This window comes from Kwoniella dejecticola, chromosome 2 (genome assembly GCF_000512565.2).
Source record: "Kwoniella dejecticola CBS 10117 chromosome 2, complete sequence".
Taxonomy (NCBI): Eukaryota; Fungi; Basidiomycota; class Tremellomycetes; order Tremellales; family Cryptococcaceae; genus Kwoniella; species Kwoniella dejecticola.
This window is the reverse complement of record NC_089302.1, coordinates 2254018-2273619: the sequence shown is the minus strand read 5'-3', so window position 1 is coordinate 2273619 and position 19602 is coordinate 2254018. Positions and strand designations below refer to the sequence as shown.

Below are 19602 nucleotides of genomic sequence, written 5' to 3'. Positions count from 1 at the left end.
ATTTACCTGTGCATTATTTATCTTTTGACCAGGCTCGATGCCTCGGGAATTGGCTCACGCCTGCTTTGGCCCGTTTATACCCTTGTGTTAATATCATCGTAATGAAATGAACGAATGAATCCTGTGATTCCTTAAAACAACGCCTACTGGATGTCAATGCATTGCATGAAAGGCTTTTGATGGTTGGAAGCTCCAGATGATCATTCTTCTAACTTGTCTGATACAGGGTCCCAGCCCCTCTCCCAAACCGCTTTTTTAGGCCACCTCATTTCAAACCACCCCTGCATGATATCCTTGACTTCGTCGTAATCTTCTTCGATATCATCGTTGAGACCAAGGATACTGACTTGCGAATTGTCCTGTATCATCTTGAAAACCCGATGGGCGTGCTCCGCCGACTTGAGCATGTGGAAATGCGAGACAGATTTGGCTGTGATCTGCGATTAGCTAGCGAATGAACCGACCGAGCAATTTCGATTGCTTACCTGATAGATATTGATAACGCGACAGTAATTTCATCGCGAATTCCCTCAAGTTGACAGATTCGCCAGGAAGCGCTGTCGTAGACATGACCGATTCTAACGAGAAATCGGCTTCGTGCCATGTCGGCGTCAGGGGTAAATGAGGAGGAGGTAAATACCGAGGATAAGGGCGATCAGGAGATAATGGAAGGTTTTCGAAAGTGGTCCCTTTCGAAGGGAAGAATGCAGAAAGACCCAATGGCCCAGAAGCGGTAACCAAAGCCATGATAACTGGATGCTCAACAGCATCAGCATCAGCAAGTCGAAACAAGCTGATGGAGTCAAATTACTCACGACAGTCACCACACTCGGGATATTGGAACGTGAGCCGCTTGAACATATCAGCAGACGATACGTCTTCCTCTCGAGTCCAAAATGATCCGAAGCATCGATCTAGGTCAAGCACACATTTGTCGTTGGTGGTGGGATCCATGCCGGATTTCAGAATAGGTGGCATGTGACCGTCCATAGATGAGAACAGGAAATCCGTAGCCTTGGGCGCTTCCCATCCTGCTTGTTCAAATACTTTCGCCATTCGGCCCGGTTCAAGTGTCCAGCGTTCGCCTCTATGCACTTCGATCTTGATCACGTCATCGTCATTCTCATTGAGCCCGAACATATCTCTCAACTCATTTCTCGCCAATTCATTCCACGTATCAGGCGACTCTCCCAGGGTACCCAGATTCGCGACGATGTAGGTCCACAGCAGTGCCTCCCGCCAACGTTCAACCTAATGGAGATCAGCTCTAGTAGAATCAAGGTGCAGACTTACTCTTAATGATGTTAGGAGCCATTGCATCTGGATATCACCTTCGCCGAGCATCATCTCTCGGAAACGCCTTTGACTACTATCTGCTAGGGCTTCTTTGAACATGAGACTGGCTTCGTGATGCAAACCTCGCGTAATGACTTTTGGCACATGGGCGAAGTAAGGTCTTAAACGTCGGGGGAATCGCTGGGACAGGAGGAAGTTGGCATGGTATAGGCCCCCGACTTCTCCGGCATCATTGAAACGATTCTTATCGAGGATTGGTCGGACTTGTTGATAATACTAATTGATATTAGTAGAACCCTATCAGACAATGACTTACTCCGTGGTCAAAGCGTATCACCGAGCCGTACAGTGGTGAGTGAAAATCGGAGACCTGCGAACGGGTCAGCTGGGCGTGCACGTTGGTTTGATCCGACTTACCGCATGAGGTCTTAGAAGGAAAAAGTCATCGTTGAGTGATAGCGTTACATCGGCCTGCAAACACTCTCAGATTATATTCCTTTGGAAGCAGCACTCACCAGTCCAGGCAGCCATCCCGCGCGACTCTCAATAGCCATAGAATTGAACGATGGTAGGGCCTTCTTTCGATACTCCTTTTCCCGCCATTCCCGCTCGCCTAACTCTTCCGTGAAGCCGTCTCGATCTAAGGTCGGAAGATGGAATATTTCGGAATGTGCTGCATAACGAAGCGATGGGTAATTTGCCTCCGCTTTGAGCAATTTACTGCGACCTTGTTGATGCTGATTGGAGGAGAAGGGATGGTAAGGATGCGAAGGACTCGTCTTGTCTCGCCGCGAGAAGTCAAGCCAAGTGGGAGTTTGCGCGACCCTCCAGGTCGAAGTGAGGTGCGAAAGCAAAGAGGGTGAGAGCGTTTCAGCCGCTCGATCGGTATAATTGACGGTAGAGGATCGAGCATGACGAGACTTGCGTTGGCCTGCTGATTTTTCAAGGTCGGCAATGATAGAAGGAGGTAAGAGTTCGACATCAGTCGTTGGGTCAAACGGATAATCGGCCAGAATCAAGTGAAATGTCGACAGATGTCCGGGTAACGCGTCAAGTACTGATCGCATCGAGTGTACCAGCTCATTTTGCTCCCTGCCACAGGTCGATCAGTACACAAATCACAAAGGACAACATGCCACGCAGGACTCACCGGAAATGGTGCTCTGGAGAGTAAACACCTTCTACCGTTCGCCAATGAACCATACTATCACGCCAGCGGTGATCAGATCCGTTCACCCACAGCCATGTGGCGTCTAAAGTCTCTTCTTCGCCCATCTCTCCTCTCCCACACAGTGTCTCTCCATCAGCAAACCACTGCTCCAAGCAACGTGCTGGCAAAAATCTTGTGGGACGAAGGCGGGGAAAAGGTGGATCTGGTGGCGGAAGAGGATCAAATGGACGCCAGCGAGGATCCACTGAATCGAGAAGATCATCTCCTGTACGTAAAGGTGGCTGAGGGAAGGCGGTGGACAGGTGATGGTCGGAGGATGTGCCTTTCTTGCGGTCTGTTGCTGACAGACGAGGCAATGGAAGCGGAATCAAGAAGTTGTGAATTACCCATAACGCTCCTATCCACAGGAAGAAAGGCGTTACGAATCGCGGTGTCAGGAAGGGGCGGATGTGACGCAGGATTGCAGCTCGACTTGATGGAGTCTTTCTGTGCGAAGGTGGATGCGGTGGACCGTACTTTGACAAGTCTGGACCCCTCAATCTTGAAGGAGAAGGCGATCTTCCACGAGGGGACCAGCTATTGCTACTATATGGGTTAGGGGATGACGGGCTGAGTGAAGAGGCATATGATTCCGATACCGATCTAGTCGTGGGAAGAGACATGTTGTTCTTTGTCAATGTCGGTGAGCGATCGGTCACCGTCTGAGTCTGGTCTCGGGAGACCCTTCGCGAATGAGAGAAACGATGCTCATTAGAAGTCATCACAGGCCCAGACTGAAGCCGATTACCGCTTTCTGAGATTGTATTACGATGTCAGCCGATTTTCAGGCGGCACCTCAGTAGGGCTGGTATAATGGCTCACGATAAGATGAAGATTGTGACTGTTAGCTTTGTGAAGTCCTTCTTTGTCGATGTATACCGGAGCGGATGGCGGTCGTGACTGTATATACACAAAGGCTGAAAGAGAAAGAGGAGCCGTGAAAGACAATTAGCGTTGTCAGATCGCTCGCTATTGTATGATAGACCCGTAGATGCTCCTGCAGCCGCTGTTGCCAGGGCCGCAGCTTGGTAGAATAGCAGCTGCTGTGGGTATTAGGGGGAAAAACCCTCGCTCGCAGTCAAAGGGCAGCTTACGATTGTTTCGGATTTTAGCTGGTCATTGGCGAGTACTAGATCATCATAGCAAGTACAATTCAGAGGAAGTAGTGAGATATACACAACATGAACGGACAGCTACTGTATGCTGGTCTATATCGATGAATAGAAGAGATTTAACAACAAATCCATGATTGATATGGATGATTGGTGAAATGTCAATAACAGGGACCAGGGGTAACGAATCCGGCTATTTTAAGCTTCAGTCGAACACCCTCCCTGACCAAAATACCTAAGAGGCGTAAATTCATGTCATATTCATGTTCACATGTACAATAGGCATCTATCACCATATAAGTCCAACATAATTATTGTAAGAGTCGATATGAAGATCGTTGATCGGCTCAAAGTATCACGCATCGTCCTTCACGCCATCCACTACCTCGTAGTTTGCCTGATGTACCTCCTCCACCCCCCTTAGGTCGACTGCCTATAGCCACTCGAGCCGCTTCATACACAGCTTCTTGGACTCCCCGGTTGTGCTTCGCGGAGCATTCTGATATGACTGTCAGCTAAATTTGAATCTTGAATCACGAAGTGATCGATGGAATTTACCCAAATATCGACTTGCTCTGATCGCCCTTGCAACCGATAAGCCCTCATCGTACGTCACAGGGTGTAAGGATCGCTTCGCGAGCTTTTCCTTGATCACCGGATCCTCACGTAAATCGCATTTGAGTGCTACAGCAAGGTGAGCTGTGGACGTGCCTTTCAAAACGACGATACGTACCGACCAGGATGATCTTGACTCCGGGGCAGAATTCGTTGACTTCGTGAATCCACTGCGATACACACAAGGGACGTAAGCGTACACGAACACCTCTTCGTCATTGATGTACCTTTGATTCCGTGTTGTCCAAAGACACCGGTGAATCCACCTGTGAAGAGAGATCAGCAAGTCTATGCATGAGGACGGGTCATGCTCACCGAAAAGCAGACCATCACGATATGGGTATCGGCGTATGACAACGAACGCAGGCGATCAAAGTCTTCTTGACCTGTTGAGTAACTTCATCAGACTATGTGACGCAGCGATCAAGCAATGCCGCGTGACTCACCAGCAGTATCCCACAAGCTGAGCTCCACCATCTGGTCGTCTACCTGCATCATTTCCACATAATTCTCGAAGACTGCAGAACCCAATCTCTGCATGAGCATTTGGACCAAGGCAGATGGCCGTCCACATCACTGACCTGTTGGCTCACTGTGGGTTTTGCCGTCAGCTAAGCTGCATGCTCTATGAATCAGCTTTTATTCACTCACTACGTGGTGGGAAAATAGCCTTTGGTGCATCCGATGTCAGCTTCTTATCGTTTGCGTGTCATACCAGCCGACACACCTTTTGTGAAAACGGTGAGAAGGGATGTCTATGTGTAGGATGTCAAACGCCATATCCGTTATTATGATGAATACAGCTCACTTTACCGCAAGCGCCATCCCCCAGGACCACAAGCTTCCTAGACAACTGTTATTGTGTACACTGCGTCAGCTTGCTTACTATGGATTATGCCCCATCGGAGCTAACCCAACTTACAGGCTTCCCTACCATTACCGCCCAAGAGTGTCTGTAGGACTACACACAATCGACAGCAATCGGTGCGATATTATGTATCCGGGCGTACTAATGTTATATGAGCCGCATGTAAGTTGTGACTATGCTTGGGCGAATGCTCGGAGGTGAGTGTCCAGCTAAGACTGATTGTGATCGAGATACTTGGGATTATCGAATTGCGGACGGGAGTGATCGTCTGTGCGGGAAAAGTTTACTTGAAATCGTTGGAGGAAGGCAGGTCTGAAATGATCAAGTGTCGATATTGAAAAGCACGGCAATTGCAAGCGAGTGACGGACAGCTGTGTTAGAGCTTTATGTGTGTCTGTCAGACAGTCATGGAGATATGAGGCAAACAAGTAGGCTGACGAACAGACCAGTGATGAGTGATGATAATAATTTGTTTTGTTTACTCGTGTGTCACTCTACCGTCTTCGTCGTTGTATCGTGCCTTGCGTCATCATTCAACAAATCCCATTCTCTCTTGTTCTCTTTCTTCTTTCCATTCTACCGCTATCGCCATCGCCACTCGTCATCATTACAGATCATCGAGCTCAACTCTAGACTAGCATAGATCTTATCTTGTGCGCAAAACAAACAGATTTGTCGCATCATGGCAAGCACCGGCCCTGCATACGTGTCTTCGTCCGGCACTCTCGGCTCTCTACCTCTGACCAGCAGGATCTCCAATCAAGCTTCAAACTATGTGACCCTTGCATATCTCTTCGTAGAAACACTCTTAAGCGTGAGTCGTATAATTCCGCAAAGGGCCGCAGCATGCTAAAGCGCCTCTCGCTGCAGCCCATCATCAATCCTGCCTCATGGCAGGACCCTTCGGTCCGACCTCCTCCCAGATCCAGTAATCATCGAGGCAACGGCAACGGTGGTGATGGTGGTGGTCGTGGAGGCGGAAGTGGGGGATCAGGTGGACACGGAAGAGGTAATGGAGGAGGTGGGGGAGCAGGCGGCAGAGGGACTGGAGGAGGCGGAGGTTTCATGTCGATGGGCGACCTCAGAGGAGGCGGGAGTGAGTTCTGTCTTGCATTTCTTTGGCTTACGTTCTAGCTGACCTGTCTACCGCTCAGCCGTTGACGGATGTAGAGCCACCTGTGGATGAAAGTTCAGTCTTGCTAGACACCTGCCATCGGTTTGACATGTATCTGAGTTGTATAGAATGACGCCTTTTCTGCTCAACGAAGGGGTCTCCCAGCAAATCAAACTTCTTTATACCTCATGAGTATGATCACGTATGCTTACGACAAAGAAGCGGATGAAGGCGTCGCTTTCGCGTGACCCGCTGCACGCGATACAAAGTCAGCATGCGCCGAACAGAAGCATGCGGGCCCAGCACAAGTACACTATTTGGTACGAACCAGAGTAAGGCATACAGTTGAAGTGAATGCGGTCTTGACACTATCAATGCATTTGGTCTACGGCAATCGATGCAGTGGACAAAGCGTGAAGTTCCAGACCGCGGCTAGCGCGGTTTCACAAACCTATCGATCTATATACAGTGAAGGGTATAATTACTGATGGGAGAATACTGTCCAAGAAGGGGTATTTGCCTTTTTCAGGGCATGATTAAGCCCAGAATGCAATTCGTCTCTTACCCACGGGCGCTTCAGTGGCAGCGGCGTCTTCAGCAGTGACCGTAACACCCTGTACAGCTGAGGTGGACGCGGTTTCTTCAGCAATACCCTCCTCAACGGACGATGACTGTTCCTCGGGAGTAGTCGACCCTGTTGCTGTCTCTGCGCCTGTAGCCGAAGCGGTCTCAATACTCGATTCAGTCGATGTAGCAGACTCGGTTGTCGCATCTACGGCGGACTCGGTCGCAGCGGTGGACTCAACAGCGCTGGATGTAGGTGTAGCGGTCTCGTTCGAGGCGATGGAGGTGGTATTAGTCAGATCGGTAGGTTCCGAAGCAAGGGAGCTGGCGCTGTTGTGACGATCAGCTGAAGCGATACATCGCTGGTAATGAACGACTCACGTTGATGAAGCATTGATGTTGTCTTCTTCTGCCTCGTCGTCACAATCTTCATCTTCCTCAGCTGCAGTCTCGGTCGCGTTGCCAGCGGTCGCGTTATTGGTGGGAGCAGCGGAAGATTGCGCTACGGCAACAGCAGAAGAAGTGGCGGAGGGAACGATAGGATCTTCGGTTGCTTCGTCATCTTCCTCCTCCTCGCAATCCTCCTACAAAAGGACTCAGCATGCTGTAGCGTTGCAGGTTCGAGAACACTCACGTAGTCCTCGTCATCGTAATCCTCATCGTCATCTTCTCCAGAGACATCAGAAGAAGCGCTAGTGGTGGCGGCAGACGACACAGAAGTGGTAGGAGTGGCGACAGCTACGACGTTTGTCACAGCAGGCGCACTTTGCGAGTCAGCATGCTCTGCCTCGGATGCGGTGGGAGCAGATGCGCCGGAGCCAGCAGTGACAGTGACAGTGACGGTGGTGACCTAAACGTTGATATTAGCGCTATATACGTTCGATGTATATGACTAACACTCACTCCACCGCAGCTATCTTCCGCATTGTTGATAGAAGAGTCAGCCGTAGCGGCCGCAGCTTGAACGGCACCGATCTGAGTAGGAGACGAAGTAGGTTGAGCGGAGTCAGAAGAGCTGGAGGAATCGTCGGCCGCGGACTGGTCGTCCTCCGCATCGAGCTCGTCGCAATACGGTAGATCCTCATCGTCGTCCGCATCGTCACCGGCATCGGTAGAGATAAGGTTGGAGTTGGGTACACCTTCGCTGTCGCTGGTATCCTCCTCGTCATCCTCGTCACAATCTTCTTCATCGTTGAGCGAAGTGTCATTGGCGGTGTCAGGCGAGGTCGAGTTGACTGCAGCAAAGCTTGTTGGGTCCGTCGGGGAGACGTCATCTTCGCCTTCCTCACAGTCTTCGATGGTGGACGGATCGACAACGGTGGAGTTGTCGCCTATATCTTGACGAGCTTTCAGGTAGAGTGACCTGGCTTCCAGGGAGGCGATGTTGATGTTACCGCGAGGATTGCCATTGGCAGCTACTGACGAGCATAAGCCGAGTAAGGCGGTGGTTGTGAGAGCCAAAATCTGAAATTTCATTTTGTTTCGTTTTTAAATTGTAAAGACAGTGAAAGGCGAAAGAGCGTTATGATATGAGACAGACGAGAGAAGTGGGATAATATTCAAGTGCGGGTGTTGAGTGGATTGCACGTAAATACGTTGAAGCCGATTTCAGTTCAAGGAGCGTAGGTGGACCTGCCGTTAAGATCAAAGGACGTTGAGTGATGGTGGTGGGAAAACGTTGAGAATGAAAGAATGGATATTGATGAAGCGACTGGCGTTAGATCGTTGAAGCAAGATGCGATTGGACTTTACCAGGAAGCCGATAATGTGTATGCTGTATGGAGGGAGGGAGTGAGTTGAGAAGACCGGACAAGAAAAAGACTGAAGAGGTCGAGACCATGGAAGGAAGCAGGAAGGAGAACAATGCGAAGAGGGGTTGACAAGACAACAAGACAACGAGGTCAAAGCGAACAATCCATCAATCAATCAGACAGACACAACAAAAAGCGGACCATGCGTAACATGACAACACACACTAATAACAACAGACACCCTTGACTTGCTGTGCATAAACACAGCCAGGGAAGGACTGCTTCATCGTTTCAGGACACCTCTTGATAGTCTTTCCGCTCAACAAGAGAAAGAAAAGGCCAAGCACAGTAAGACAGGGTTATTCTGAGCTATGACATGATAGAATGAGACATGAAACGAGGTACACAAGGCAAGGGGTACACGCTATTGTGTCCGTTACTCGTACTCGTACACCGAGTCAATAATAAAATAGCACATGCACGTAAACAAGTGAAAAGGGGGACGTGTGTGATTTGTGATGTGTGAAAGACAATAGGAAAAAATCAAATCACGCTAATAAAATAACCCCTAAAATACCTGAACCAACAACCGTTACAGCACTCGGCTCTACACGTGGGGCATGGTACGTAAGAGCTCTTCATGACTCCCACGATGACCTTCCCTCTTCACTCACACGAGTACTTTGATCCACTCAAAATCGAATCCATCACAGGTAATATATCAGCGGTATCATCAGGCTGATGACAATCACAATTCCCTCCTGATCCCCGCCGCGTATCACGCGAGGGCCAGCGAATGTGTGAGGCCATCGGCCCCCGCCCGTGTTTCCAGATCGCAAGACCAGCCCGACGGTCACGGAACGTCACTTCGATGTCCACCATTTCGGCTGCAATATATCAATCGCTTGCTAATATTCTGATAGGTCTTGTTCCTTACTCACCACTTCCTGGTGAACCACTGACGGACAACCACGCACTGCAACATGGAGCACACGAAAGTAGCCCTCATCACAGGTTGCTCAGATCCGACTTCTCTCGGTGCTGCTCTGGCGCTTGACCTCCTCAGCAGGAATTGGAAGGTCTTCGCAACTGCCATCAATGTCGACTCCATGTCAGCTTTGGACAAGGCGGGATGCACTGTGAGCTAAGCTGTTTTGCAGTCGCTCACTACATTGAAATTTCTTCAGGTTTTCCCTCTAGACGTGACTGATGAAAGTCAAATTCAAGAAGCCGCTCAAATCATAGGTAACAAGTTAGATCTCCTGATTAACAATGTAAGCGAATCAGCAAATTAAGCACGCGATCAGCAATTGAAGTCTTCTAGGCTGCGGTGGAAGGCTTGAGTCCTCTACTAGATACCGATCTGCGTCGGCTACAAGATATGTTCCAAGTCAACGTGTTCGGCCCTCTGCGACTGATCCAGTCTTTTGCGGACGCATTGATCGATTCAAGGGGATGTATAGTCAACATTGGAAGTGTGGGGATTTACGGTTTACCATTTCATGGAGCATACGCTTCTAGCAAGGTAAGCCATCTGCAGGATGTCCAGCATCTCCGTTCAGCAACTGACTTCTCCTTCCAGGCTGCATTCCAGACAATCAGTGACGTGCTGAGGAGGGAGACTGCGCCAATGGGCATCCATGTCATCACCGTTGAACTTGGTAAGTTCAGCGCTGATTCGTCTCTTCATGTACTGAAATGAAAACTTAGCCATGGTGATGACCGCGATGCTCCGTGGCGAAAATCCCTTCGATCTTCAAGTGCCGGAAAGCCTGCGATCCCCTCATTTTGCCCGATGGTACTCGACTATAGCTCCACGCTACCGAAGCGATCTTGTTGAAAGAAGCAAGAAAGCTATGCCCGCTTCAACAGCAGCTCAACAGATAATCGATCACATCGAGAAAGAGGGTAACAAGAAGATATGGATCGGAACCATGGCGTGGATATTCAGGTGGCTGTGGCCATTCCTGTCCACCGCCAGACAAGATCAAATCAACAACGATCTTCTTCATGTGCACTTGTTGAAGACCAAAGTAGATTGAACAAGACTGGCGATATATTACTCTGTCACTTACAAACGACTCGTTGGCAAAGTGATGCAGTCGTAGATTTTGGCATGACCTGAGCTGGTCACCGTGTCCCGGTCAGCTGATGTAACGAGCTGGATCAATGCCCGTGCTGATGGTGTTATCTGACGTCGGGAAGAATGGCTTTCCAATTAGACACCGGCAAGAGAAGCGCACTTCGATCCTTGCTGACATGTTCAGAATTGCTAGAGGAGCTCAGTCATAGATTGCGAGGCGCCGCTGCCGGACCCGGAAGGGAGAAGGGTGATCATCAAATCACCGAATCATCAAGTGTATTATCGGAAATGGTAATTTTGAGAACACAAAATTGGGTTTGAACGATTACCTCCCCTAGAATCAGATTCCTAAAATTGTCGAAGTGACAAGTCGATGATATAGTCATTCTTGCGATATTCGATCTGAAACATCTTTTGACACCGGCTGACTTTGAAGAAGACAACGAAGAACGAAGCGCGGATTGTAGGTGGCCCTTGCGAGGACAATTAACAATGCGGCAACCTCTTCACCTGCGCTCACCTTATACAGGCAACTATCGTTGATTAAGAGTCTAGTGCAAAGCTTGGACAGATCAATGTCCCAGACATGAGACAAGCATTTAAAGGCAATGCGGACTCGGAAAGTGGGTACTGGGAGTAGCTGGAGCATTTCACGACTAGGTCTGGGCAGGGTGGTGATCGTTCTACTGGAACTTCTCCCCTCCACACTGCTCACGACATATAAGCGCCCCTTTCTGGTCTGGCTGTCATCGAAGAGATGCTGACAGGTCGTAATCAGTCTTAATCAGCATATACGCCTTCCGCTCTACCACAAATGCGGTCGAGCGGAGTGAACGCATTTCAACGGGTCGCACTCGCTACCGAATTCCCTTTGCTAATCGACTACTCCGTCAATCCTCCTAAAAAGCAAAGCGACTCCATGAGGCGCTCAGAAAGTAGTGACTGACGTCTGCAGGGGCCTAAATTTGGTGGTTCTGCACAAGCCAGGGAAGTAAAGGTGTCGCAGCATCGAGGAGATATACGAAAACGCGAGCTTGAGCGATCATATATATCGCAGCGTATTGTCGTGATGCCAATGGACCCATATGAGCATATTTTGATCAGACGACACACGAGATACTTCGCCTCATCACCGTTGGCTGGAACTGTATCCCATCAACACTGCTCATCCACCGATACCACGATTGACCTCATTGAGTGCTAACATCGGGATCAAGTTCAGCGCCAAGGCACGAAGTAAAAAATACTTGTCCGAAACACCTCAGACTTTACTCCGAGTTGATGAATCCCACATATCAATCAAGCTGACTGTCCAAATGCCAACTCCAGGCATATCTCGATGAACGACAACGCAATTCCAGCGGCTTGATTCATTCTAGCTTATGGGGACCATCAGTCGAGGATGACGCGTTTCGACGTTGCGTACTGTACGCCTCCCTTCAACATAGCGATATCGCCGTCTGCGTTTGTGAGCGCTAAGCTTGAAGCACCGCCTGAAGCACCGCCGCATTCACTGTAATTGGGTAAAGGCATACCACGATGCGGCTTTAACCTCGGGACGATCTCTACGAGGATTGAGGTTAGCTGCCTCCCGCTCTACACACTGAACTCAGATCCTGGACACGATTTTTGGGAGCCTGGAGAGGTTTATTTATGAAAATCGAGGTCGACATGAAACGACTGGGAAGATATTCAGTACCTTGATGTTTGAAACATAGAAAAACACCAAAGTCAGCTTCAAGAACGATCGTTACAATTCACTTGGTTTAGGTAAACATTCGACATTTTTGTCCACTTTGCTATTGGTTTTGTCAAAGATACAATAACTAATAGCGACAATCATCGAGGTGAAATACAAAGGAACGCCATAGATGCCACAGCATTTTCTTAGAGCGGAGTGACATTTTGAGGAAACTGGAAAATAACCACAGAGGAGCAACTACCATTCAACACTGAGGGGAAACCGTCATCAACTTATGGAAAAGAGGGCCGCTAAAGTGTGCAGATCAGCAACTATCATCTAATGTGCTGAATAAGCAAAGCGAGGTTTGTAACCAGAGTTCAGGTCGCGACTGTCGGTCCCCAACTTTTGTAGCAAACACTTGTCAGCTATCCGGAAGTATGTAAGGATTGGAACAGAATGGGTCTCTCAACTTCACCTAATCCATGGACTATTGTGGTCTTACAACTACATGTGGCTTGTGGTTGAGTGAAGAGCCCATTTCATCCAACACCTCAAACTGTACATTTTGTGCTCCACAACAGGCTGCAGGTGACTCACAGAATGGAGTACATCACATATGGACTACTTGTAAATTACTGAGTGAGACTCACAGGCCAATTCGCAGATATTGTTAAGATCCAGCCGGCGTTGACCTTAAAGATCACAAGACAAACAGAAAGTGACGCTTTATAAGCTTGGCTTTGGTGAGATGAAGTCTGTTGGACTCCTGACACGGTTGACAGTTGTGGACTGGCTACTTAGATGGATCAGGTAAGTTGAAGTATTGGGCGGTTTGAGAGTAGAGTGAGGATTGTTGGAATCGGTCGATTAAGTGCTCTATTTACCGGCTAATCACGTGACATAGCTAGCCGCGTCTCCTAGACGCTTGCCACGTCAATACTAGACTTCTAACTTCGATATTTTACTTGTATTTACTCTTTTACTCAACATGCATAATATTATTGACTTTAACAAGGATAACATTGACAAAGGTCAAGTAGTAAGCTTTGTGAGAAGTATTACTACAAATATAGATAAATTGTGATGATTTGTTCTATGGGAATACAAGTGACACCCTCGTATAGAGGGGTATTTTTACCTTTTCCTGGCGGAGGTTTTTGCCCTCTTTCTTACATTGAGGAACTCCTTGAGGAGCTTTTGACACACATCTGAGAGATCTTCTCAATCCGAGAGGCCTTCAAGATTGGCTCCTGAGAAGCTCGGAGAGTAAGCTATCTCTATCCCCAGAATTTATGGCTGATTGAGTCACGACAGATTTCTTCGATGCTGTGTATGATTACTTGTTGGCAATATAGACACATTCATGACTTTCTGAGTCTATGCAGATTAACACAGGCTGATGACTGTCCTTGCCAATGACGGTCCACCAATCCTTCTCATTGTTGAGCTGTCAGTCAAGTTATACGCATTTATCTATCACGTGTCAAGATTATAATTATGCATGTTGAGTAAAAGAGTAAATACAAGTAAAATATCGAAGTTAGAAGTCTAGTATCGACGTGGCAAGCGTCTAGGAGACGCGGCTAGCTATGTCACGTGATTAGCCGGTAAATAGAGCACTTAATCGACCGATTCCAACATCACGCGCGTTGTCTCAAAAATCTGAGCCAGCACCTATTTTGTGAGTTCCAGAATACAGCTACCGGGCCAGAACCTGTTATGTGAGTCCCAGAATACAGCTACCATGTCTGAATGTCATGACATTGACATCAGAAGGGGCTCCTGGGATCCAGGACTTCCTCGTATCAACTCCGAACAACAGCAGTTGTCTTCTGTAAAGTATTATTTCTGGATGACCAACAATCTCACAGAATGATATTGCAGAAAAATTCTATAGATCTGGAGGTGGTGCATTATCATTGGATGTTCAGAGACCGGAATGCAGCAAGTCAAATAGGAATGCATCTTGATCAGCATACCAATTGCAAAAGGCAATGGATACTAGCTGTTTGACACGGTCTGAGCTGATTATCCCATAGCAATGCATACAATCACCTCAACCATGTCAATCACTTTTAACATCTGCAGCTTGAGTCAGCCTGTCCATACTGTGTGGCTATAATTCTTGCTTCCAAATGCCCCTCATTGCACTGGAGAAGAGTGGATTATATCTCAAAAGTGTGGGTGCTACAGCTGTGTGCGATTGCACCTAGCATACACACTCAGCCAATCTAAGATATGGAATGATGTCAAAGGCGACCAGAACGGGATTTTCTCTGACACCGGGCGGCCAGAAAATTGGTTTCGACATGCCCAAGAGGGTATGGGCACATATATGTCAATGTTAATAAAAACTCCAGCTCTCAGCTCTTCATGGTTTCCTCTTTTCAGTTTTTGTGCCCATATGTTCCGTGAGAGACTTCAGTCAACAATCTCTTTGAAGGCCTCTCCTTGCTTTTTGTGGAGCCGAGTGTCAAATGAACATTGGCGATGAGTTACAAAGTGTCGGAATAATTGTTCTATCGCCGAGGAATGCGAGACGCGCAAGTCAATTAGGCTTGTATCTTGATTTCTCTTACCTCCATCTTGTTCTAGCACTGTGTATGCAATACATACGTTCACACAAAGCTATCACATGCACTATGCTGAAACGAGATGGAAACGCAACTGAGATCCTGAGCAAATGTCGCGGGTGAAAGCTGTGCAACCACAAGAAGTGAGAAGTGCCATTTTGGTTCGATGACCGATATGCAGCCGATTTTGACGTTTGATCTCATATGAAATATTATATGTTGACACGGTCAATGCGTCCCGTCCATTCTATCCGTGAGGTCAAATCTATGACAAAAGTTTCTTCAGCCCAGGCATGTACAGTCACATTCAACGAAAGATGTGTTTGACGCGCCTCTGAATCAACGACCCAAATCCACTGTTTGCCTGAGCCGACTCCGATTAAAGACGACCAATAACCAATCCTGAGCTACCTTGGGCTCACTTCAGCGCATCTCAAGTCAGTCAGTACTTGAACTCCAGCCCTGACTCTCCTTGGTCCAAGGCGCACGCGCTATCCTGACTAAAGTAAAGTATCTCATGTATATCTACTCCAGTAACATCCACCTCGGTGGTATTCTCTCTCTTTGTGTGACACTTGTATATCACTAAAGCTCTGGCAATTGCCACAAGGGATGACCACAGTGATATTGTGGAACTATGCACCATCAAAGACACTTGACCTAGACAACCATGGATTACAGTTTTCTATAAAACAGACCCATTTGCTCTTGAACACTTTTCAGAAGTTACTAACTTCACAGAGAATTTGATCTCAGTAAAAATTTGGCAGAGTATCTATTGAAACGTGATTGCTGTCTTGTGGAGAACAAACCCCTTTTGCTTTTGGGTTACAAAGGGCTTGCAGCCTATAAAGACTGCAGGGCAACACCACTTGAATAGAACACCTGCACACCTTAACAAACAAGCATGCGTACAATACTAATACACAAAGTACAGAAGCAAAATGATGATCAACTGATTGTCAACTGGGCAGTCAAGGCAAAATGCGCATCTTGGCTATAAGTGGTGTGTTGAAGACAAATCTGGCAAAAAATTAACCATTCTTTTAGGAGTAAGGTATAAATAAGCAATTGCAGAAGCACAAAATCTGACTGAGGGAATCCATAATGAGATGCTAGTGGACTAATACTTGTTGCCCTGAGCCACATTTGATCAGCACCTTCTTAAGACATTCTCTGGGTTACTGACCTTCACCAATCATATATAGCATGCAAAAGGCAAGGATGCCACAAGATAAATGCTATAAGTTGTCTCATGTACTTGTGAATGACAAGATGAAGACTGCTGAGTTGAGCCTGCACACTTGAACTGTAGATAACGGTTGCCCATGAGATCATATGGTCACCTGAAGTGTCAAGCAGAACAGAATGATTGATTGATGGCATAATTACATATAGTGTACCATAGAAAATGAAAGTACACCATGTATGGGCTTGTAGCAGGTTGCAGAAAGTTGAGCAAGTTCCTGTGTAATTCCCCGGAGACCAGACATATTGTGAGACCTGAGTAAATTCTGCTTCAATATTGTCTTGCAGTTGTATGTGAGAGTATGATGAGCATACCACATGACATGCACATCCTCTTCAAACACCATCTGTACGCACTGTCTGTACATACAACCTGCACATACAACCTGCACGTACAACCTGGACATATGACCTGAAACGTACAGACTGACTGAGGAACGTTACCCATTTAGCATCCTTCCGGAAAGGTATACATAGGGATTGTTCTTGTCTCTGATTTTGATTCTTTTCTCTTCTCAGAGATCAAGATATAAATCAGTCAACTTAGTCTTTGCCACCTTCCTTTGATAGTCACCCTTCTATCTATCCTTTGACACCCACACTCTTTGTCAACATACTCTTTGTGTATCACCACACTCCTTTATGTAATTTGTATTATCATAGCTTTGACTACTTTGACAATGTCTGATTGATCCTTCCAGACTATCCATTTGCCGTTCAACCACCCTCACAAGTCTACTGGTGACACATAGTCATTTGCGACCAAAGCTTGTAAATCTTTGCAGTCCACTGGTCTCTAGGTGGAACCTTGTTACTTGGACATTCAACTATACTAGGGGTCAGGTCCTGACACACTGACACTGCTACAACAAAAAACATGCTGGGTCACACCATACTGCACCAGCTAATTAGTTGCAAGGCATGTCGGCCTTTATAACCATCCTACCATTTGGCATGGACTTCCTGGTGGGAGTGACCGTGGCAAATGATCCTATGTTGGATCGATTTGGTCGATTTGGGACGGCTACTGCTCCACGTGGTGTGCTGTGGCGAAGCGCGTAGTTTCATGCATGATGGCGATCTTATTATGCAGCATGAGAACCTGCCAGTATGAAGCTCTAGGTACTCTCGTATTTACAAGCTGGATCCACCTAGTCTTTGACCACCGCCCCATCGATGACGGACAGCGGCAGCGGGATCGGTCGGAGAGGCAGCGGTGCTTGAACCTTCAGGTCGATACGCTTTGAAACCGGTACGTTGGCTCGATGGGGCATTGAATATGCGGCGAAACCAAATTGGGGGAGCAAGTGGGTTCGGCCGACGAAGATGAGTAGGAGCATGCAATGGCAGGTACGTAGCGATGAACCACCTGGGTGTGAACAATTGTGCATCAGCGCCGGCGGATCGAGTGCGAAGCAGGTCAAAAGTTCTACAGGACCGTCGCCACGACTCCCATTTCGCGATATTCAACGCCATCATGCCTAGGTCCCTCGAGAAGCCTGATAACGGGAAGCAAGCAACACGTACCATAGATGACCTGACAGTAGTCCTAAGATCCCTCCCAAAGCTTTCATTGGACCTCCGGTAAGCAAGTCAAGGACAATGAGCGCTGGGGGATAGACTGTGTGAGGTGGACAAGTAGTGTTGTCAGTAACCGTCAAGTGGTATGAGTAGCTAGAGCGCGGTATGCCAGACAAGCAAACTTACGACTTGTGGGTATAGTCAAGAGACCGAATATTGAGACCTTCAGTGTGGGATTGGCACGGCACCAAACATACGTTTGAGCGTGCAGTAATGGTCGAAAAAGGAAGGGAAGGCCGACCAAGCTGTTGAAAATCTGGAGCGGATTATTGCGATCTTAGCGGTGATCAACAACGACGGCCAAATCAGCCAGAGCATACCTACCGTGATGAAAGAAGCCAACATGAGGTGAAGCCAGGCATATTCGGCGGTATCATTGCGACTGGTCAAGGCAATCAGAGTTCAGCGTAAATCATACTTCGCTGAAGTTCGACACCCACTATATATCGCGCTCCATTGCGGAGGAATTTCGGTAGATGAGGAAAAAGTCATAGATCAAAGGGAAACCCGAACCTGCAACGCAAGTAGACAATTAGTCTCGAACTTATCGAGTCTGATGCCATCAGCTGAACGATGAGAAGCGATCGAGGCCGAGGACCTGTAATTTTGGTCTCTGATCAAGAGCCAGACCAGGGGCGGAACTTCTTGGGAGACGGCGGAAGACGGGGCGCCACGTCTCACCTCCGAAGAAGAACGAGGTGAATGGTCTCCATATCTGTGTGGTCCGGTTTAAAGTCAGCAGTGCAATGCCCATGCTAGAAAACGTTAGATGTACTTCAAAACGCCCAAGAACCTTTGGCCATATCAAAGCGATCTAGCGGTCCGCGAGTCAGCGGTAAGCACACACAGGCTTTGAGCACATACAGTAGCGGGAGATATGATTCCAAGCAGGCAAGGGCTATGCAATACTCAGAATCAGCTACAAGTGCTGCGAATATGATGAACAGCAGTCGACGTTCATTGAGAACACTCACAATGTTACTGCCGCAGTCGCGATCAATAAGGTTCTAGTCACCGGTGGGACGGCATTGACAACGGCAGAAAAGTCCGCCATGTTGTGATCAGGCGAATCAGAAGCCTAGTCAGCAACGGCGAAGAACATAAAGTAACAGAAGAATTGGACAACGCATCGAGTGCGAGCGAGTTTACAACCTCGTCATCATGAGGCTGAAATCACGTGATTGCCGCTCAGCAGCTCATCTGCCCTATTCATCTAAACCTTTCATCCTTTTGGTTTACCGCTCGGATTGTCGACCACGCCTAGATCATGTCTGAGACACCAGAGGACTGGCAGAGGAGCGATATCCCTCATGAATTCCGCCCTCTTCCTGATCTGAGACAACCCTTTGCGTGTCGCTCTCCTCCAGAAGGCTGGCCGTCTGAAGATGCGCATGATGTCCTGAGAGACTCGACAGAATACACTCTGATATTTCCCGTGGACCGAGAGCAGAGGAAGGTGAAACGCGCTGTCCTTCTGTTGTTCCTTCAAAGCTGACGTTCAGTCATCTCCTTGTCGCAGGTCCTTCTCGGTTTGAAGCGACGAGGCATGGGGGTCGATCTGTAAGAGTCAAGATTGATTATTGACAAGATTTGGGTCATTTACCGATTTATCGCAGCTACAACGGCTTTGGTGGCAAAGTGGAGTCCGGCGAAACTGTTGCACAGTGTGCGGCTCGAGAGCTCGAAGTACGTATCGATAGTGGCGAGCGACTCTGCAAGCTAAGAACACCGGGCAATATTAGGAAGAGTCAGGATTGGCATCACAGGACAGTGGGCTTTACTACAAAGGCTGGATGTTCAGCTGTCGTCCCCGGTCGTCTGCGTCCTCCAAAGGTTTCATCATCATCAAAATACATTTCTTTGCATGTGTGGCTTGGACAGGGTTTCCAGTGACGTGAGCACT

At 47.9% G+C, this 19602-nt stretch overlaps 6 protein-coding genes across 6 annotated transcripts; 2 read left to right on the top strand and 4 right to left on the bottom strand.

The window, feature by feature from the left end:
• Positions 1-200: 200 nt before the first annotated feature.
• Positions 201-3129, bottom strand: I303_102273 (uncharacterized protein; the record flags this gene model as incomplete). The annotated part of the gene is made up of 8 exons (XM_065968513.1): positions 201-430; positions 486-752; positions 816-1251; positions 1294-1539; positions 1613-1666; positions 1714-1767; positions 1812-2388; positions 2447-3129. 8 exons carry the CDS (start codon positions 3127-3129, stop codon positions 201-203), a joined length of 2547 nt encoding a protein of 848 aa, XP_065824585.1.
• Positions 3130-3965: 836 nt separating this feature from the next.
• I303_102272 (uncharacterized protein) lies at positions 3966-5170 on the bottom strand (the record flags this gene model as incomplete). Its single annotated transcript, XM_065968512.1, has 11 exons — positions 3966-4117; positions 4177-4302; positions 4352-4403; positions 4461-4499; positions 4549-4619; positions 4680-4751; positions 4815-4825; positions 4885-4903; positions 4961-4988; positions 5042-5086; positions 5156-5170. 11 exons carry the CDS (start codon positions 5168-5170, stop codon positions 3966-3968), a joined length of 630 nt encoding a protein of 209 aa, XP_065824584.1.
• A 613-nt stretch (positions 5171-5783) lies between these two features.
• Positions 5784-6287, top strand: I303_102271 (uncharacterized protein; the record flags this gene model as incomplete). Its single annotated transcript, XM_018404948.1, has 3 exons — positions 5784-5915; positions 5972-6197; positions 6256-6287. The coding sequence occupies 3 exons, from the start codon at positions 5784-5786 to the stop codon at positions 6285-6287; spliced, it is 390 nt and encodes a 129-aa protein (XP_018265229.1).
• A 464-nt stretch (positions 6288-6751) lies between these two features.
• I303_102270 (uncharacterized protein) lies at positions 6752-8255 on the bottom strand (the record flags this gene model as incomplete). The annotated part of the gene is made up of 4 exons (XM_018404949.1): positions 6752-7109; positions 7161-7363; positions 7414-7629; positions 7683-8255. The coding sequence occupies 4 exons, from the start codon at positions 8253-8255 to the stop codon at positions 6752-6754; spliced, it is 1350 nt and encodes a 449-aa protein (XP_018265230.1).
• A 1258-nt stretch (positions 8256-9513) lies between these two features.
• Positions 9514-10572, top strand: I303_102269 (uncharacterized protein; the record flags this gene model as incomplete). Its single annotated transcript, XM_018404950.1, has 5 exons — positions 9514-9669; positions 9718-9804; positions 9855-10055; positions 10113-10191; positions 10241-10572. The coding sequence occupies 5 exons, from the start codon at positions 9514-9516 to the stop codon at positions 10570-10572; spliced, it is 855 nt and encodes a 284-aa protein (XP_018265231.1).
• Positions 10573-17252: 6680 nt separating this feature from the next.
• I303_102268 (uncharacterized protein) lies at positions 17253-18753 on the bottom strand (the record flags this gene model as incomplete). Its single annotated transcript, XM_018404951.1, has 9 exons — positions 17253-17487; positions 17646-17739; positions 17826-17955; positions 18024-18081; positions 18140-18212; positions 18381-18414; positions 18475-18513; positions 18564-18597; positions 18674-18753. 9 exons carry the CDS (start codon positions 18751-18753, stop codon positions 17253-17255), a joined length of 777 nt encoding a protein of 258 aa, XP_018265232.1.
• Between the last annotated feature and the right edge of the window lie 849 nt (positions 18754-19602).